The 14,889-nt window shown below is 34.9% G+C and overlaps 1 protein-coding gene across 1 annotated transcript; it reads right to left on the bottom strand.

Annotated features, from left to right (window-relative positions):
- Positions 1–1,813: 1,813 nt before the first annotated feature.
- Positions 1,814–14,337, bottom strand: LOC149816655 (bifunctional aspartate aminotransferase and glutamate/aspartate-prephenate aminotransferase-like). The gene is made up of 10 exons (XM_089986638.1): positions 14,108–14,337; positions 13,471–13,708; positions 13,267–13,360; positions 13,057–13,160; positions 5,225–5,473; positions 5,016–5,129; positions 3,317–3,400; positions 3,070–3,240; positions 2,288–2,401; positions 1,814–2,202 (listed from the first exon to the last, which is right to left on the bottom strand). Exons 1-10 carry the CDS (start codon positions 14,287–14,289, stop codon positions 2,062–2,064), a joined length of 1,491 nt encoding a protein of 496 aa, XP_089842764.1. The 5' UTR covers positions 14,290–14,337; the 3' UTR covers positions 1,814–2,061.
- Between the last annotated feature and the right edge of the window lie 552 nt (positions 14,338–14,889).

Genomic DNA, 14,889 nt, shown 5'->3' with positions numbered 1-14,889 from the left:
TTATCCATACAATACGATCATTTTTTATTATTAAAATGACTAAATATTTTATTTTTTCTATTTTTTGAATAACCAATTAACCATTGGGGTTTGTAACAACTAGATTGACTAGTCAAACTAGTCATTAGGATTTGCTTTAATGGCTAGTTTGAGTAGTCTCACTAGTTGCTGGGATTTGTTCTAACAACTAGTTTGACTACTCAAATTAGCCGTTAGGACTAGCTCTATATATTGCTCATGCTTTTGTTGTATATGTGAGAGCGGATGGATGGATGGATGTATATATATTGTTTGTATGTGTGCATGAATACTGTAGTGAGGTTATCTTGTATATTTATGTGAATATTTATCATTAACAAAATATTTATTTTTTTTGTTTTGTTTTTCTTCATGGCTATCTAGCCAAATGCATTATGATAATGCATTTGGATTTCATTTATGTTTGGTGAAATCATTTTTTTCTTTAGTATTTCTTGTGTCTCAGATTTCATGTCATTTTGTGACACCTATTAAGTTTCATTTTCAATTAGTCAAACGGATCTTGTGATACATCAATGAAACTATTATTATGGAATAAGGCTCTTATTTCAATAATCCTTTGGTATTATACAAATTCTCCTGTGCTGATTGAGCCCGATGCCCTAACACCTGCGAGTCTATTTTGAGATATTGTATTTATCTTGGTGGAAATTGCATTTTTTAAAGTGCAAAGAAACAGCCAACTGTCATCAGATCAAGCTTTGAAGTCGAATATTGATCAGTTGCATCCACCACTACAGAACTAACTTGGATCTCCTTCATTTTTTCAAGATCTTGGCATGTTTTTATCTCAAGCTCTCACTCTATTTTGTGATAAAAATTTTGCCCTTCACATAACTGTCAACCCAATCTTCCACATGCGTGCAAAGCACATCAAGATTGACTACCATTTTGTTCATGAGAACGTTGGCTAATGCTAGCTCGTCACATGATTCGTTTCATCCATTTGCAAGTTGCATAGATTTTCACTAAGCCCCTCACTAAGATAGTGTTTCAGCATTTAACACACAAACTTTTGCCTTTGGCCTCATCCCTGACCAAGTTTGAGGGGTCAGTATTAAGCCTATTGATTTGGATCCAGCATACAAGAGCAGCGGTAAAAGTTTGGAAAGCTCAGACAAATGTTTAGAAGGTTCAACAGTTACTGAAGATAAAAATGTAGGAGTGAAGTGGGAATGCCAACTATGCCAGCCAGATCACGCCAACTCGAAGAGCAAATTAAAGTTTACATTTGTTGAAATCAAGAGATAAAAGATAAAGGAGAAATCTGTGTATTAGTTGTACTGGGGATGCATGTCATGCTTCTTTCTCTCTTTCTTCATTTTAGTCTACAGCACCTCAGGATTGAAATCAGAGGGATTCAAACACACCCTAGAAGTCTTCTCAAAGTGATTAAATAGTATGCATTTTTATGTAGTAGATATAGTCAAAAGGGGTTCAGGAGTTTTAGACAACGACATTAGGCCCAAAGGTGCCCTATCCTAGAGGTCTTCTCAAAGTGACTAAATAGTATGCATTTTTATATAGTACATATAGTCAAAAGGGGTTCAGGAGTTTAGACGATGACATTAGGCCCAAAGGTTCCCTTTGTACTAAGACTGGACAGAGTTAAATATCTCATGCATCCCATTCAAGCTTGACTCTGCCAAAGGGTGTACACACACACACACACACACACACACACACACACACATATATATATATATATATATATATATATATATATATATATATATATATATATATATATATATATATATAGTGATAGAGATAGTTTCTTGACCTTATCACTACGACTTGCAGTAAAAGGTTCATTAATGCCAGAGATTTTATCAATAGCTTGTGGAAAACAAAAGAAAATCAACAGAAAAAACACTTATTACAGCAAACTATTGGCTCTTTCTAACCACAACATCAGCTATCCAAAACTCATCTGCTAAATGCTGCAACGCTACAAATAGATGGCTGGCAAATTCTGACATAACCACCTAGTAAAAAGTTTGTAATACAGTATTGAAGGTGTCAAACTGGAATGGCGGGCTTGAGGAGAGCCAATGCCTTGTCAATCTTGTCCATGGCAGCCTGCAGTGTTGAGAGAGATGCAGCATATGAAAACCTTATGCAGTTGTCATCACCAAAAGCATCCCCAGGGACAAGGGCAACCTGTAAAGCAATGGAGGATTAGACTGAATTGGAGGAATATCATGACAAACTTTGTGATTCAAATTTTAGATTATATCTTCCATACTTGTGCTTTGTCAAGCAGAAATCGACAAAGAGAATCAGAACCATCAATTACACCAAACCCTTCAGCCTCTGCTCCATAGTAGGAACTGAAGTCTGGAAAAAGATAGAAAGCACCCTGCAGATGCAAAGAATCAACAAGACAGTTAGTGGAGCATTCAAATGTTTGACAACATAGTTGGAATAACTTGGCTATATCACTTGATCACATTCATTTGCTGATCCCTCTTGAACATAGTCACAGATATCAGTGATATAATGAGCATATCAAATATTAACATGAAATGCTAAAAAATATTTTAAAGGATATTCATGCAATGTATTCAAATTTAACCATTTTTGCCAAAACTCAATGCAACCATTTTATGTCGTTTTAGAAATTTTTATTTTTATTTTTTTCCTTTACATAGGCTTTTTTGAAAAATGTTTTAAACATTAAGATTTTTGTGCTTTTAGAAGCTGAGATAAAAGAAGGATGCAATAAACAAAATTTTATCATTTTTTATAACTTTTAGGTTGCCTACTATATTTTGTTAAAAAATTTAAGGAACTTTTCTTAGCGTATACTTTTCCCCATATCTTCCTATTTGTTTTTCATCTGTTTCCTTTTTTATTTATATCATCAAGATACTCTTAAGATTTACAATGAAAATGTAGGAAAACATCCACACTAATGTATTTGTATCGATCAATGCTAATGACACTTGCAGTTGGCACTCCTCCAATGTCCATTACATTGCAGTTAAGCTAAAAACATGAGATTTAAGTGACAATTGGCAGCTCTACCTGCGGCACTGAGATCTTAACACCATCCAACGCTCTAAGCCTCTTAACTAAAAAGTCCCTCCTTTCTTGAAATGCTTTCACCATTACAGACACTGCCTCGCCTCCTCCATATCCCATGCCTAATGCTGCAAGTCCTGCTTTTTGAGAAATGCTGCTAGCACCAGAGGTAAACTATGGGCACCCACAAATCAGTCATACTCAGCCACCAATGAAGTAACAGACAAATATACCATAGGAATCAGCTCACCTGACTCTGGATTTTACTGCAAGCTGTCACAAAGTGCTTTGGCCCAGCAAGATAACCAAGCCGCCATCCCGTCATTGCAAAAGCCTGTACACATTACAGTGTAAAACTTAGTTACTTTCAGGAAAATGACATGCATGACACAGCTTGGACATGAGTCCTTACGCTAGGAAGTGAATTCACAATAGACAAATCTTCACAATATCATGTATGTGTGTGTATGCATGTGTGCAAATGTGTGTGTGTGTGTGTGTGATTTTAGGTCCATAGCCTTCAATGGATATTACTGAAGTTTCCAGATGTTCTTGTCCTTAACAAATTGCAAAATACCATGGTGGCCCCATACCATTGTCATCACTGTGGATAAGAAGTTTACCAAAAAAGTGAACGCCAAATTTGCACCTAGATTTGTCATTTGGAACATCTTCTCATGGGTGCCTTTGAAAGTTTTACTAAAATACTCCTTGTAGTGATGGAAAATGCAGTCATCATGGTATATCAAAAATATATTTAGGGCAGGAAAATGTAGAAAATCTGTTAATTCTCCACAAGGGACTACGTGTGCATGCATGCATGTATCATTTATTTCTTTTCTAATTTATGAAGGATGGAAAAAGGCCACCCTTTGAATAAGTGATGATAAACCTTTTTTTGCCTACATAACAACAAAGAGAAAGAGAAAAGAATGTCAAGCTTTTCATATGGAGGGGCAAAATGCCCTTGAAAACCATGACAATTCATTGTCAACTCACATAACACTTTTTAGAGGTTAACACAGGAGTCTCAGGTCAAATTCCAAAAGAATGATCCCAAAAATATTGGACAAACAGCACAGGAATTTGTGTTTATAAATTGTCCCTGATGATTAGTACAATGTATACCCTGGTCATAAAAGTACATTATAATCTTCGTAAGTATAATGTCATCTAACCAAAAAAAGCAGACAGATCAACGGATGTCATAATTCATATTTGACCACTGCACCGTATATTAAGTGACATAAAATGCCTTTAATGTCACTTGCTAAATGCTTCGAACAATACACCAATAGGATATATTCAAGACAATGAGTTCTCTGTTCATTGTATTGCAAAACTAGTTATAACTAGTTATAGATTGGTAGGGGTTACTTATAGGTAATATTGTTTTTTTTTTCTTTTTCATTTTCATATCTTAAAAATTGAATCTTTTGACATTGTCATTAATAAAACCTGCAAAATAGCAAGTAGACCATGTCAAACATATCTCATATGTTGGATCTTGAAATTGGTGTGTCTATACATTACTCTCTCTCTCTCTCTACATTTGTACAGATCCAATAAAGATTTGGAAAAATTATTTCCTGGAACATGATCAAGATAGCCTAATTTTCATTTTCATATACTAAGGCTAAGTTCAATTGACAATTTTACCTTTTTTATGGCAATGATTATCATAGCATACTACAAAGTTTTATTCCTAAAAAAAACAGCCACACAATGCACTCTCTATGGTCAAGCATTCTAGAATAGCAAGCTGATGATATTGAATATATAGAAAATGTTATATCTAAATTTTCATAGGACTTATGCCAGCAAAGACGTGCATTAATCTAAATATATTAGAACCATAATACCTTCTCTCTCTCATACACATGTACGCATTAACTGATCTGCATGATTAACAACAAACATAAATGAAGGTTTCCGTGTGAGAATATTACCTTGGAGAACCCATTCACGGTTAAAGTTCTCTCCCACATACCAGGCAAGGAAGCAAAGCTTATGTGTTGAGCAGGCTCATATATAATGCGCTCATATATCTCGTCTGACAGTACCTGAAACAAGAAAAAGGAATCAGATTACCATATATCCAACTGTTAACCAGCACTACAAGGCTGTTAACTGTTAATCTGTTCTTGAGAAAGCTTACCAGTAACCTGGGGTGTTTTGCTACTATTCTTGCTATCTCTTCTAGCAGCTTCCTTGGATAAACAGATCCAGTGGGATTAGAAGGAGAGCACAAAATCAGCAGCCGTGATTTTTCAGTGAGTTTTGAGGTCAGAACATCTGGATCTAAAAGGAAGTCATTTGTTATAGGTGTTGGAATTATCACTGGAGTAGCATCAGCCAGTCTAGCCATTTCTGGGTAGCTGACCCAGAAAGGTCCTGGTATTATGACCTAATTGCAGAGGTTGGTGACCCATTCAGTAAGAAACCAAAGAAGATCACAAACATGAGAAATTCGAAAATGTATATGAATGACAATGATGTGTAGAAAACCATGTCTGCACAGGAATGACAAGTGAGGACAAAACAGTATAAAATAGTAAGCCCACTAGTTATAAAATCCTTGGCAAAATCCCTGACTATATTTTATTTTTCTCTCAAGATCAAAGTTAAGAAACCTATGTATGTTTGCAGACAATCACGTGGAAGCTATCCATGCTTGACCATAGTTCATTTTTTTTATACAAGGTCCTAAGATTTATTTGTGAATAAAGTCATGTAAACAAGTATCCAGGATGTATATATATATATATATATATATATATATATATATATAGAGAGAGAGAGAGAGAGATGCAAATATGCTAAATGGGTTTTATGGGTTTTTTGGGATTTTTTCATTTTTATTTTAAATTTTGACCGTACAGATGTGATCTATGTACTTGATTTTATTAAAAAAAAAAAGGATTACAACACATGGGTGGGTTTTTAGAAGGTCCAAAAACTCAGCCATCCAAAATCTTTGTAAATTTTTTAGGCTATAAATATTGTTTTTTTTATTGAAAACACATTATCCAGGTATCGTTTCCTAGTAAATTGACCATGCCGAACACATCTATGTGGTTGGAATCGCGAAAAAAACACCGGAAAAGCAAAAAAAAACCATTTAGCATGTTTTATTAAGCATATTTCATTTAGTAATCCTATCTCTCACTCTCTATATAATGTCTATCAATGTCTTTGGCTAGTATGACCTGTTAAGAAACAACAAGACTTCAATTCACGAACCACAGTGTTCCCTCAAGGAATCCACTTACAACACTCACAAAGTGAACCACAAAGTGTTCTAAAAGAACACACTCACAAGCCCATAAAAGGAAACAAAATATAATCTATTCAACAAAGAAAGTGTGCCAAAAGGCTTACAAACCAAAGGGGATAACACCCCTATATATACAAGAGGATAGAGAAGAGAGGCTAAAAAGAGAGGGAGCAGTCAAACCCAGTTTGACTCTCCCTCTAACATATATACTTATTGATAAATATATATGTATTATATATTGTATATATATAAATATATGTATGTACACAAGTACATATATATGTACGTATATAATATCATACATACATAAGTATATATAAATATATATACAATTTAACAATCCCCCTCAAACTTACGGTAGAATACCAAAAGTTTGACTAAAAGAAAGTGAAACCTAGGAGCAAAGAGAGGTTTGATAAAAAAGTCCGTCAATTGGTACTATGATGTAACATAAGGCAAATCGATTGTTCTTTGAAGATATTCCTCTCGAACATAATAGCAGCCCATTTCAATGTGCTTCGTTCTTTCGTGAAAGGTGTTGTTGCTGGCAATGTAGATAATACTTTTGTTATCACAGTACATCTTTGAAGCTCCTAAAATCTTGGTTCCTATATCAGCAGTTTTCTCAGTCACACTACCTCCATTGTGGTAGTAGTTAGGGCTAGGTACTCGGCTTCAGTTGAGAAGAGAGACTTTCTATTGCTTTTTGCACCTATACGAGATCAACGATTCACCTAAAAAAACACAAAAACTATGGTTGAGTGTCTATTATTTAGATCACCTCCCCAATTTGCATCTATATATGCAAGTAAATCTAATGCAGAAGACGAAGATATAAATATGCCTCTAAAAAGTATTTTTAAGATATCTAATAATACACAAAATAACTCTCATGTGAACCGATGTGAGAGCGTGCTGAAACTGACTAGCTGTGTATTCAGCATGTGCTATATCAGATCTAGTAACAGTTAGGTAAGAAATAACTCTAATAAGTTGTCTATAAAGAGTTGAATCATTCATATGCTCCATATCATCAATTTTCATCTTGACATTTGTTACTTCAAGAATGTCAACCTTATTATCATCTCATATTTCAGACCTTAGAATAATATCAGAAGTAAACTTAGACTGAGATAATAAATAACCTCTAGGGGAATAAACAACTTCTATATCTAAAAAGTAACGTAGAAAACCCAAATCAATCAATTCAAAACTAGTTTTAAGAATATGACTGACATATTGAACTCCATGTTTGTCGCCAACAGGGATTATCATATCATCTATATAGAGCAATAAAATGGCAGTACATGCATCAGAATCCTTAACAAACAAAGCAATTTGGGTGCCTATTTGAACCTCTATCAAACATAACTTTTCTGAATTTATCATACTAGACTTTGGGTGCCTATTTGAACCTCTATAATGCCTTTTGAAGGCGAAGAAACTTTCCTTGAGAAAGACTCATACCAGAAGGTGCCTCCATGTATACTTCTTCCATAAGTTTTTCATTTAAAAATGTATTTTTGACATCCATTTGATATATAGACCAGTTTTTAATTGACGTTACTGCAATAAGAGTTCTAACCGTGACCATGCAAGCAACCAGAGCAAAGTTTTTTCATAATCAATGTCATATTCTTGCAAATATTCCTTTGCAATAAGCCTAACTTTATATCGCTCAAGAGTTCCATCACTCTTGGTTTTTATTTTATATACCCATCTACAACATATGGGTTTCAATGCTGGTGGAAGAATTTAAATATACCAAGTTTGAGCATTTTTTAAAGCTTCAAGTTCTACCCTCATAGCTTCAACCCATTCAGAGTGTTCTGTAGCCCGAGCATAAGATGAGGGTTTTACATATGAGTGAATTAGGGCTATGCATGCTTGATATTTTGAAGAAAATGAATCATATGATACAAAGTTGGATGGGGTTTTTGATATTCTAGATGATTTTCTAATATGTGGTTCATCATTACTAAGGTTAGAAAACTTTTCAAGTGCAAATGGAGGGTTTTGATTTTCCCTTCTAGAATATTGTATATAAGTTTTGATTTTCTCCAAATCATGTTCACAGTCACATTTATCAATATTTTGTTTGAAAACAAGGTCAAACAAAAAAGAATACTCGATTACTTCCTTCGGTTTATCCTTATCAAAGAAATTTTCTTTTTTCAAGAAGGTAATATTTTGAGAGATGTATAATTTCCCAATTTCAGAGTCATAACACCTATATCCCTTTTGGTTGTCGGAATAACCAAAGAAGGCATAAGGAATAGTTCTAGGAGAAAACTTGTCATTCTAATTGGTAAAAATAAAGCATTTGCAACCAAAAGTTCGTAATATTGAATAATCAAGAGAGAGTTTAAAGAGTTTTTCAACTGGGGAGGTATTGCGTAGAGAAGAAGATGTCATTCTGTTTATAAGATAAACAACAGTCAGAACAACTTGTGCCCAAAAAACCTTAGGCACATAGCTACCAATAAATAAAGTTCTTGAAGTTTCAATAATGTGCCTATTTTTTCTCTCAGCCAGACCATTTTGTTGTAGTGTATGTGGACAAGATTTTTAATGTGTGATGTCATGTGAGTCGAGATAGTTTTTAAATTCTTTTGACAAAAATTCTCCCCTGAATCAGTTTGAAATATCGAGACATCATTTTCAAATCTATTTTTGACCATCTTATGAAAACTTTGAAAATGAAAAAAAAACTTTAGATTTATGCTTAAGTAAATCTAAGTATATCTAGTAAAGTCATCCATGTCATCCACAAATATAACATAATATCTATATTCACCTGTAGACATAACCGGTGTTGGACCCCAAACATCCGAATGAACTAACTCAAATGGTCCAAAGGAAATAAAAGTTCTATCTTTAAATGACAATCTTTTCATTTTTTCAAGAACATAGTCTTCACAAGTGAAATCATCATTATTATAAAAATTTTCCAAACTTGAAAAAATAGATTTTAGATACACTGAGATGTTCTAATCTTTTATGCCACAATTTCAAATCCATTTTTTGGACATTACAACAAAAAACATATTTCGGTATCTCCAAAAAAATCTATATAGTAGAGGCCTCCTTCTCTAAGGCCTTGCCCAATCAGCTTCTTGGACAAACGATCCAGCACCAAACATTCGTTTGAAGAGAAAGAGACCATAATTGGATATTTGAGATACAAATAAGATATTCAAATTTAATTTAGCAATGTATCTAATTTTTGAAATGAGAAATTTATTGAAGTTTGAAAGATCTTTTTCAAAACTTCCTATTCCTTTGATTTCAAGAGGCATACCATCAACTGTAAAACTTTTGATACACTTGAATTGCTATAGCATTAGGATAAAATATCATTGTTAGGGGTCATGTGGAAGGATGCACCAGAGTCAAGAAGCCAAGGAATCTTACATGGGTCCGAACAAGATGATGTCGCAGCCCTAGCTCAAGAAGATGACCCTCTAAGAAGAGGTTGAAGAGCTTCAACTAATTGGGCTAGAGACATGGTTTCAATAGATGATTCTTGAGATGTGGGAAAGCCCTTGTCCTAGACTCTTGAGGAGAGTCAACCAAAGCAACTTTCTTCTCAAATGTCCCTTTTAGTTTAGGACATTTGGGCTTCATGACAAAAATAACAAATGATTTTCTTTCTTTCATAGTCATTTCTTGGTCTTATATAGTGAGGTGACTTATATGCACGAACATGGTTTCTCGGTGTAGAAACGGCTAAGACCGAGTCATCTTCACTTTTGCTTACATGCTTTTTAAATTTATTTTGTTTCATACTCAACTCTTTTATAGTGTCTTTAATAGATGACACTTTTCCTCTATGGAGAAGAATAGACTTGGTAGATTCAAATTCCGGCCTTAGACCATTAATGAATTGATAAAGGTGCTCTGCATCTATTTGTCTTCAACAGAGTTCTATGTCTTTGGGACAATGTCACTTTGGCTCTAGAAAAATCAATTCTAAGTTTGAATAGGTCATTATAATATTTTCTAATAGTTTTATCCCCTTGAACCATAATCCAAACTTTATCTTACACGTTACATATATGTGCAATATCTTTAAGAGAATACATTCTCTTAAGATAATCCCAAGCTTTATTAACATGTTCAAATTTGGCGAGACTTGAACATTTTTTCATATGCACATTATTAATAAGCCAAGACATGATCTTGGCATGTCCCATCCTTCACTTCTTCCACTTCTCATAAGTGGTTATAGCTTTTGTTTTCTCATTTTCAATTAGAGGAACCTCTTTCTCACCCTCTACCTTAGTGAGAACTAGCTTAGGTTCTAGATCAGATCCATTTACTAGTCTCCACAATCCCTTTCCCCAAACAAGGTGCTTCATGATAGAAGCCCATATTACATAATTGAAATCATTGAGCTTTATGGGTTAATGGTGACATTATCATTATCATTCATTTTTACAAGGGCTTAAGAGGGAGAAAGAAAGAAAAGAGAACAAGAGAAGAGAAAAAATGGAGAAGAGAGAGGAGATGAAAAAGAACGAGCACACCTCTATGATCACATGAGCCAACAAGCCATACTTACACAATTTCGCGAACACTTGATTCACCAAAAAGGTCTTTCTTTCTTCCGTTGAGCACAAAAAACGAAGCAACAAGCAACCTTCAAAAGTCAAGAGCAACCTTTGCTCTGATACCATGTTAAAAAATAACAAGACTTCAATTCATGAACCAAAGTGTTCCCTCAAGGAATCCACTTACAACACTCAAAAAGTGAGCCACAAAGTGTTCTAAAAGAACACACTCACAAACCCATAAAAGGGAATAAAATATAATCTATTCAACAAAAAAAATGTGCGAAAAGGCTTACAAATCAAAAGGGAGAACACCCCTATATATACAAGAGGGTAGAGAAGAATGAGGCTAAAAAGAGAGAGTCAAGCTCCCAACGGCTAAAAATTCTAGCCGTTGGAAGCAGTCAAACTAGATTTGACTCTGCCCAACGGCTAGAATTTCTAGCCGTTGGGAGCAATCAAACCCAGTTTGACTCTCCCTCTAACATATATATTTATTGATAAAAATATATGTATTATATATTATATATACACAAATATATGTATATACACAAGTATATATATGTATATATGTACGTATATAATACCATTCATACATAAGTATATATATAAATATATGTACAATTTAACATGACCAGCTAAATTATCCTTGAATACACATGACTAAGTTGAACAAAATTGAAAAGGCCAATTTAGTGTATGCCATAAAACAGGCCCATCAAAAGTCATTCACAAGGTCAGGATTGGGCCTCTAACTGCATCAATGTCATACCATCAGCACTTCCACTGCCTAAGTACTCACCAGTAGAGTGGATTCAATGCTACATAGTGGCCATTGAGTTAGAAGGTCTGTAATCCACTTTAGTGCAGAATGATAATTTCTCCAAGGTTACTCATACAATGAGGAATACTTAAGATTTGTTGAAAATAAAGTGATCAAAATTTCAATCAGAATTTTACCATGAAAATCATAACAAAAACTCAAAACCTATGTAGTTTTTGAGTTTAATACATAAAAATTGAAATAGAACGGTATGGCATTATATAGAAGGAAAATTTGGAATCAAACTAACTAAAGAAAGACAAGAAACAACAAAGGCTTCTTCAGGTTTTACACATCCCTGTCACCCGGCACCCAGCCACACACACATACACAGACCAAAGATCGATTCCAAAAAATTAAACATAAACTCTCTTTCTATCATGTCCCTCCACCTGCCCACCCAGCCACACACACACACACACACACAGACCAAGGATAGTCGACAGAATATTAAACATAAAAATCACAAAAACTAATTTGTTGATCATTATGATTTCTTAATTAATTATCAATTCTTACTGTCCTAGAAATAAGACAAGACTTATTGTATTGAATATTTAAATCTTATTTCCCTTACCATAAGACCTGGGAAATATTTTATAGAGGAAGTGTCTGCTTTTTATACTAATACAACTTTTTAAGTGTTTATCTAGTTGAATTCCTTTTGTCAAGGCAATAACGCATCCTATTTGTTTTAATATGCTATTGGATTTACTTAAGCCAATTGTGGTGCTTGGGCCGTTGCTAGTTGACACATCTATACAGAAAACCTCTAATACCGGAGCTGATAAGAATGATGAGTAGTCCCGTGTAGTTGGGCTAAGTATTGATGATATTAATGCATGCAGTAAGAAGAACAGTAACTAGCAAAAGTATGTTGAATGCTCATTTGTTTAACTATACTATACCTGGATAGTGCACATATGTTACTGTCATAAGAAAATACATGTATACCTCCTTCAATGTCATCTTGAAACTACACATTGAAAGTACTAAGGATTACCCAATTAATAAATGCATCCATTATGTGAATTAGGGCTTTAACACCATTGAATTTAAATGGATTCTGATAAAGGCAGATGAAAAAAGATAGGAGATCTGCTAGTTGCTGATATTTATTGGTATAAGGGTTACCATGGAGTTTAAAATCCAAAACATGTTGCAAAATCTGGTTCCAAGGTACAGAATAGAGCCATAGCATATGGGATAGGTGAGGGTCCATGGTTAGAGCATACTTTTGAAGACTTTGTGCGTGTGAATGTGTGTGTGTGTGTGTGTATTTCTCTCTCATCTTTCCTCTGCCAATATGTTTAACATTATGAAGTTTTCAAAGTTACCTCATCCCTTGGTGCACAAACGGCAAGTATAGCTTGCAAGATGCCCTGTTTTGCCCCGTTGCTGATCAGAATCTCATCTGGAGAATAAGAGATCCCATTCTCCTCTACAACAGGAACAAGAAAATAAAAGAAAACCTTGAATTATCAAAAAGTTGCCAGAGGGAAACATACGTCAGGAAATTCACTCCATGTGAAAAAGCCAAAACGAACCTTTGAGTTTATTGCAGATTGCCATTCGGAGCTCCATTGTACCAGCATTCGGCGTATACCTAGTGTATCCTTCACGAATAGCATGAATTCCAGCCTACAAGTTTCACAATTATCCTTGAAAACTTAGAACTTAGGAGCAGTTCCGAACAAAAGATTTCAAGAGTTAAGCAAGAAGAAGGAAAAAAAAAAGAATCGAGAATGTACTTCGGCGATAGGTCCGGGAGTGTCGAAATCAGGTTCCCCGGCAGCTAAACGAATAACCGGCACTCCGGCCCTTATGAGAGCAGCTGCCTGATCTGTAATGGCTACCGTTTTCGAAGGTTTCACTGAATTAACCCTCGGGCTCAAGGCATTGTCGAGATGCACCGAATCAATGGTGCTACTGCCATCTGCTCTAATGAAGGCTTTCGATCGGTTCGATTTCATTTTTCTCTCACTTGATCTTATTTAAAAAAAACGAAAAATGCAAATCACTATAACATAAACTATACAACAAAGAACCGAAGAAACAGAGAAACCAAGACGTTGGTCTGCGTCGAAACTGTCTCCAATCCAGAATGATGGTTTGAAAGAAAAGCTCCCAAGTCCCCTCTTTCATATGAAGAAGAAGAAGAAGCCTACTCAGATTTTCTTTTATTTCTCAAAATTTGAATTTCCTCAAAAAGAATACAATACACACGCAAGCATTACATTCAAGTCATTATCTTCATTAAAATATAAAAAAATTAGAGAAAAAAACATCGATGTTCACCAAATTACCAAGACCGAAATCTACATATATTCCTAATCCAACAAGCTAACAAGCTAAGCATGAGAGAGAGAGAGAGAGGAAAAGACTCACCTAAGAGAGAGAGAGCGGAAATGGGAGCGCCAGGATAATTGGGAAGACGAGGAAGTGAAGGAAGGAGGGACTCCCTTGGCATGCTTGAAGTTGAGATAAGCAGAAGCAGAAGAAGAAGGATGGTGAGAAGCACACAACGAGAAGGATCCCTCCATGGGAGAATTGGAGAGAGACAACAGCATCAAACACAAGAGAGAGAGAGAGAGAGACTCCCCAACACTCCTTCCTTTGATTTGCTTTGCTTTGTTCAGAAAGCAATTTGAAGGGAAAGGGGGTTGGTGGGAAAGGGAAGATCCAGCAGCTGGATTGGTAAAATTTGGTAGGTAGCAGCCCTGCTCTGTCACAGTCAAAGTGACGGATCACAGGTACCCGGTTCGAACCCAGACTGGTTGATGAGTAGGTCCTAGTATCCTGCCTGATTTTTTGAGGGTTGAAAATTCAATACAGGTTAAACCGATGATTTTCCAACTCTAAAAAAATCTGACATATACGCTAGAGAAACATAATCTGATGGTCGTTTTATACTAAATCAAATATGTAAAGCACATCTAGAGGATCAAATGTACAAAAAAAATTAAAATAAATAAATTTAGTTTTTCACTAGAGAATTTGGAACCCACCGTGGTAGCAAAACAGTAACCTACATAAAAATACGTTTAAGATATTAAAAAAAGTTAAGGGGATTTAAAAAACAAAAATATAATTAATATGACAACATCATAATGAAGATTAAACCTAATAAGAATCCTCGAAATTGATACCAAGAGCAGTGGTGGAATTGG

The sequence above is a fragment of the Nuphar pumila genome, chromosome 14, assembly GCF_984573655.1.
Source record: "Nuphar pumila chromosome 14, dmNupPumi1.hap1.1, whole genome shotgun sequence".
Taxonomy (NCBI): Eukaryota; Viridiplantae; Streptophyta; class Magnoliopsida; order Nymphaeales; family Nymphaeaceae; genus Nuphar; species Nuphar pumila.
Note: the sequence above shows the minus strand (reverse complement) of the source record. Positions and strands in the feature narration are given on the sequence as shown.